This window comes from Brachypodium distachyon, chromosome 2 (assembly GCF_000005505.3).
Source record: "Brachypodium distachyon strain Bd21 chromosome 2, Brachypodium_distachyon_v3.0, whole genome shotgun sequence".
NCBI lineage: Eukaryota > Viridiplantae > Streptophyta > Magnoliopsida > Poales > Poaceae > Brachypodium > Brachypodium distachyon.
In genome coordinates, this window is record NC_016132.3 from 46,805,632 (window position 1) to 46,812,174 (window position 6,543).

At 45.5% G+C, this 6,543-nt stretch overlaps 1 protein-coding gene and 1 long non-coding RNA gene across 2 annotated transcripts; one reads left to right on the forward strand and one right to left on the reverse strand.

Moving 5' to 3' along the window:
- The first annotated feature begins 897 nt into the window (after window positions 1-897).
- Window positions 898-3,797, forward strand: LOC100838901 (transcription initiation factor TFIID subunit 11). Its single transcript, XM_003569517.4, has 4 exons — window positions 898-1,307; window positions 1,879-1,966; window positions 2,902-3,001; window positions 3,431-3,797. Exons 1-4 carry the CDS (start codon window positions 973-975, stop codon window positions 3,556-3,558), a joined length of 651 nt encoding a protein of 216 aa, XP_003569565.1. The 5' UTR covers window positions 898-972; the 3' UTR covers window positions 3,559-3,797.
- Window positions 3,798-3,814: 17 nt separating this feature from the next.
- LOC112271174 lies at window positions 3,815-5,231 on the reverse strand. Its single transcript, XR_002964143.1, has 2 exons — window positions 3,957-5,231; window positions 3,815-3,857 (listed from the first exon to the last, which is right to left on the reverse strand). It is a non-coding gene; the product is annotated as an uncharacterized LOC112271174 (long non-coding RNA).
- Window positions 5,232-6,543: the final 1,312 nt, after the last annotated feature.

Sequence of the window (6,543 nt, forward strand, 5' to 3'; positions counted from 1 at the left end):
AACGACGACGGTGTTTTGTTCTGTTGTTAGTATTTTACAGAGCAAGTGATGGGCGCCAAAAAGGACCCTTCTGTCGCCCTGTGCTGCAGATGGCACCTAATTCAGTTGGGGTATATGGATGACTCCAGTATTATATATATGTGATCTGGTGCGTGCAGTCGGGAGGTAAGAGCTTTGATCGGCGATGCAAAGAGGAGGTCAAAGGCTAGCGGGAATCCTATGCGCGCCGTCGATTAAACAAGGCAAGCCACTACATGGGATACGAATTGTACGAAAGCTAGGGCAAATCCTATCCTAAATTCCTGTCCGGTTGGGAGTTACTATATATTAGCTCCACCGCACGGGTCTCATGGTGCATCCGTCAAAAGATTGGTGTCAAGGGACGGATTCGTTAGTTCTGGGCGCAGATTGGTTGGTTATCGTCAGATCGACAGCAGAGTTAACAGATGCAGCATTTTTCAGTTTCTTAAGGGAGAAGAGACATCTATCATTTCCAGTCTAGCTACTGGTTTCGTTGTGTTGGAAGCAGGCGTTCATTTGGTATGGATTAACAACAACATAGTGTGGACATGTGGTGGTGGCCGTAGATACTACGAAGAACAATGGGTTTCAGTTGTTGTAGGTTGCCAGGTTGGGTCGATGAGCACATCAGGCATGCAGCGATCACGCTTGAATCCCAGGGTATTATGTCGCAGAGAAGAAAAACGGATGTCAGCCCACCGTCTTGACCCATACCAGCAAAAGACGAAAACTGCCAAAACAAAGCCCAGTTTTTTTCAGTAAACTGGAGCGACTAAGGAAGGCCAACATCTGTTCCTCAAAAACAAAAAGGCCCACAGGAAAATAAAGCCCACAAGGCAAAACAAAACCCAGGCCGGGTTCGTGTGCCACTATCTGCCCGACACGCGTGATCTAGAATCGTCTTCCGTCTGTCAAGCTCCGCGGCCCATCTCGAGCACTCGCCCCGCGGCCATGAAGGATCCCTTTGAGGCGGCCGTCGAGGAGCAGGAGTCGCCGCCGGACTCGCCGGCGCAGCCCGAGGAGGACGCCGCCGCAGAGGCACCCCACGCGATCTCCGAGGATTATGACGGCGGCGCAGCCTCCGGTGGCCCGCGCGCCCCGCCGCCGCGGCCGCAGCCTTCGTCGCATGCCGGGCCCTCCACCTCGGTCGCCCCGGCCTTGCCTAGGACCAAGGTCCGGCACCAGAAGGAGCAAGATGACGACGACGACGAGGAAGACCACATGGAGGTTGACCTCGACAAGCTGCCCTCCGGCACCAGCGACCCCGACAAGCTTGCCAAGATGAAGTCAGTGCCTGTCTATCCCTTCCTCGACCTAGCTTTGGCTTATTTGATGCTAGAAATTTGCTTCTTCTTTTCACATTGTAGCTGATTTCTTGGTAAAAGAGATGGGCGTTTGTGAATCAGCTATTCTGTGTATCCTAATTTGGCCCAAGTTAACCACATAAAGATCATTTGCAAGCAGGAAGTATATAGATGGCTATACAATCCAAGCTTTGGCCAAAGTGTAGCATGTTAGCATCATTCGCCCATAATTTTTGTTTAGTTAGTTTGTGATAGTTGCACCTGTTCCAGGGATGGTTTATGAATAGTACTAGAAAATAAGCTTTTCTCTGTTGTTAGACAAGTAACTACAGTTACAGATCAAATTGGCATTCTTCACTTCTACTCCTTCGGTCCGGTATTAAGTGTCGCGACTTCGTCTAGATACGCATGTACCTACATACTAAAACGCGTCTAGATACATGCGTATCTAGACAAATTTGCGACACTTAATACCAGATGGAGGGAGTAGGATTTATATTCCAGAAAAGGGCTCATATTGTGTGTATCAAGTGCTGAATGCTTCCTTTTATAGTGCTCTACTGTCCCAATTTACTGAAGACCAGATGAACCGGTATGAGTCATTTCGGAGATCTGGATTCCAGAAATCGAACATGAAAAAGGTATGGCCCTGTTCCATATTTCACTGAAGTTAACTTGAATAATTTAAATTGAAGAATCTGATACATCTATCATGCACACCTGTCTCAATTTGTCTCATTGTTTGCATTTATATAAGGTATCTATATAATGTTATGTTCATATTATAATCTTGCTGGGCTTGTCTTAAGTCTTAAGCCTATCCCATGTCTCTGTTTTCCTGTTACAGAACACTTTATTTCCCGACATGTTTCCTTTCCTTTGTGAAAGGTCGTTTTGGAATTATACCAGTAGTAAATAGTACTCCCTCCGTTTCTAAATGTAAGAAGTTCTAGCATTCTCCTAAGTCAAACTTTTTAAACTTTGATCAAATTTATAAAAAAATCTACCAACATCTATGGCTCTAAATGAGTTTTATTAAATCCATCATGACGTATATTTTTGCAATATATTTATTTGATAGTATTTATGTTGATATTTTCTATAAACTTGATCACATTGTAAAAAGTTTGACTTAGGACAAAGCTAGAACTTCTTATATTTAGGAATGGAGGTAGTACATGTCTTGAATTTGTCAAATTGTAGATGAAACTTCATTAGTGCTTGCTTTCACCCTGGTTGGACCCTGTTTGTTTTCTCATTGCATATCGTTAGCATTTGTCTTTACTGATTAACTCTGCACTTCCCTCAAAATTGAAGAAAAGACTGGCAACATATCTGTTTGTGCTAGTAAGTTATAGGAGGCTACAAGGGATTCTTGTAGAACCATTCTGCAGGTTGATTTAGTTTTCTTGCTAATATTTTGTAAAGTGGACGATGGCCTTGTGTCTGGAGCCATCAGGTCTAAAACGCTCCACTGGTGGCAGGGACAAATGGCTTCATGCATTTGCTGTTCAGTGATTCAGTCGAGTGTGTGCATAGATTTTAGACTTGACCTTTTATCTCTTGTTTTTGCCAGCTATTGGCGAGTATTACTGGAAGTCAGAAGATATCTATGCCAACAACGATTGTGGTATCAGGAATAGCAAAGATGTTTGTTGGTGAGGTTATTGAAACAGGCAAGTTCAGAGTACTTATCGTATTTACATTGTTTCTTATAGAACTCTACCACCTATGACATCGATGTATGCAATATTTGTGGTTATATGTGTTAGCATGAACAAGCAACATATCTGGGGTTTTATATTTGTTGATTAATTAAGTGTTTATGGTTGTCCCTGCCAAAAGTCCTTTCTGCTTTTCAGCTCATGATATATTGTATGAAACACAATTTCTGTATCCCCGTCCTATGCAAATTAGGTTGGCATAACAAGCAAAGTATATGCAATTTTATATTTATTAACTCATTATAGGTTTATAGCGAGCCTTCTGTAGTTTTTCGTTCCAAAAGTCATTTCTGCTTTCCAGTTCACGATATATTATTGTATGAAACATATTTCACGATATATTAGATGGTGTTTTTGAACAATTCAACCTGTGTATTGCAGCTAGAATAGTTATGACTGAGAGGAAGGATTCTGGACCCATCAGACCTTGCCACATCAGAGAAGCATACCGAAGATTGAAGCTTGAAGGGAAGATCCCAAAGCGATCTGTTCCAAGGCTCTTCCGCTAGAATTGAAGCTTGTATGTTGATGCCACTCAGAACCTGTATGATTCTATTCATTTTACTTTGGTTTTCAATGTTCTCTTTATTTGCCATCACAAAATGAGCAAAGAACAAGCTGAGTCCCAAGGGGAAGTATGATGCTGCTGCTCTGTATTGGCTGTAAGGTCGTGTCTGTTAACTAGCTGTACCGTGGCAACAATCGTGTCCGTTGAATCTGGTGGCAATTCATTTCGTGACATGATCCATAAAAAATTCTAAATGATGAAATGAAGTGAGCATTTATTAAGCAGATGTTACTCAGAAACCTGCAAATAAAATAACACTGCAGATTGGTATGTAGGAGATCTAAGACCAAAGCACGTGCTAGTTAGTTACTTTTGATCAAGTAGCATGCATGTACGTACCTAATAAAACATGTGTTGTCTGTTGCATATCTCCACTGATCATCAACTATAGGGTTGGGATATTGCACCTTCCACACCGGCGACATAGGTAGTAACAACACGCAGATACTCCCTCCGATCTTAAATTCTCACTAAATTCTTATTGTTGTTTTAGTTCAAAACATATTAGTCGTAATTTATTTATCGGAGGGAGTATCTGTTAAGAAAGGCAAGCCAATCTGATACTGGGGATCAAATTTGCATATCAGAAGCTAAGAAGAAATCTGAAGCTGATGGTATGCAAACATTGTGTAAGAAAAAAAATGGGATATGCGAATACTCAAATGTACCTGCACAAGTATAGTTTTGCAGTTTGCATCCCGGTTTCCCAATTTTATCTATCAGTTCTTAATACACTCAGGATAATCCTTTGGCGCAACCGTCAAGAAAAATAACCTTCGTTTGAACTTGTGAAACTGTGAAATATCATATTAATAAATGATTACAAGTAGAGGATGCAGATGCAGCACCATGTCGGAAAAAAAATGCACAACTAATTATATCCAGGTTTTGTGAAGCGCTAATATTTCAAGTCGTAAAGAGAAGCGATGAGTCAAATATATAACTGCACACCAAGAACATAAAAATGGACCTGGGAGATTTCCGCTTCCCTGCTTGCTCAGTGATCCTAACAAAAATATACTCCCTCCGTCCCATATCAAGTGACTCAAATTTTTGCCCAAATATGAAGGTATCTATGCTCAAAAAACGCTAAAAAAATGGGCCCGAGGGAGTAATCACTAGCAACACGCAGGTTTGCTGCAACGGGGTATCTGGATAGGAAGGTGCAGCAGCTGCGCACTACTGCCCAATTCGGAGAAGAGGCGAGGCACCGCTGGGAAGCTGCACGGTCTCAAGCAAAAGCTGACAGAAAGAAATGGGGAGAGATCGCTCACCGTCTTATCACGTTAGTGTCATACCCGAGGCGCTCCTTGTTGCCGGACGCATCTGCCATGGAGTCGACCCTGAGAGCAAGGGGAGAAGGTCAGAAGGGGTACCGCCTTGCCGCCGCTTGCCTCACCGCTGAGGTGCTCCTTTGCTCAAGAAGGGTCTGCTGCGACATCAGCGCTGAGGGCATGAAGAAAGGTTTCTCACGATAGGAGCAGCCGCCGGAGTACAGAAGGGATGGCGGCGGCCTGCAGCACGGAGAGGGCCGGCCGTGGTGGTTTGGTAGGGGAGATGGAGCGCTGCACTTTCCATGCGACAGGGGAAAACCCGAATCCGAACGTTTTTCTCTCTAGCGTCTCGCCTCAGCTTCGAGTTAGGCCCAAGTAGCAACCCAATTAATCAGGGAGCAGCAGCCCATAGGAGACATACAGGTTCATGCGGGACTCAGAGTGAACGGCCAGGGACGTCCTACACGCCCGATGAACGGCTCGCAGGTATGATAGCTTTTTGTTTTTTTCTTGGCAGGTATGATAGCTCGATAGAGCATCTGGACAGCCCAGTTTTACTTTCCTAAATGTATTCTTCCTACAATCTGGGCCTTGGCCCATCTGACCGCCTGCCCTGCTGCCAGCCCAACCGAACCGCACGCCTTCTCGCCTCCCTGCACGGCTGCACCTTCGTCTGCTTTCTTCTTCCACGAGCACACCAAGCGGCCCCTCCAGAAACGCACACAGCGGGACTGCCCTGCTGGCTGCTGCCCACTTGCCCAGATTTGGAAACCCTAAAAAGAAAAAAACTAGCCCAGATTTTGGATGGACGGTTGTTTTATTCTTCAATCCCTGTCTCAAGGCAATTTTGCCCGCCCAGCTGCGTCCTGCGTCCCCTCAAAAAAAAAAAAAGCTACTCCACCTGCGCCCCTGCCCGTGCCCAGTGCCGCTGATCTCTACTCCAGGTCCAGCGCCACCGCCTTTCATCCCCAACGCCGCTCCCTCCTCCCCATGCTCAGCACCGCCGGCCACTTGCGCCCCATCCCATGCCCCCTCCACCCTCTCTGCCCTTTCTCCCTCTCTCCTACCTTCTCTCTCCATGGTCGAGATACGGCGGCGGGGACTCGGCGGCGAGGAGCGCCCCTTTGTTCTCTCTCCATGGCCGAGCAGAGCGGCCCGGCGGCGGTCGTGCCTCGAGTAGTGAAGATGGGCAAACGAACGAAGAGTGACGGGTGCGCGGGGCAACGGCGGAGGAGGCAGCTGCAAGGGGCGACGGCGGAGCGCAGCGGCGATATAGCAGCGGACGAGAGGACACGAAGAGAGGAACTCTTTTGAGTTTTGACGGACGACGGGAGCGTTTTCTTCTTCTTATTCTTTCGTACTCGCGGAGATATTTCGGTTTTCGTGTGGTTAACTAGCTTGACGGTGCTACTAGTAACAATTGTGTACGTTGAATCCGGTGATTTCGTTCCAATTGGTGACATGATCGATCGAAAAAAATAATCTGTGGTAACAATAGGGTCCGTTGAATCTGATAATTTCGTCCCAACTGTTAACATGATCGTCCAAATTGTTAACATGATCGGCCGAAAAAATCAAAATGATTTTCATCCCAATTGTTGACATGATCCGCCAAAAATATCCTAGTAAAATGAACTGAACCTTATATACGT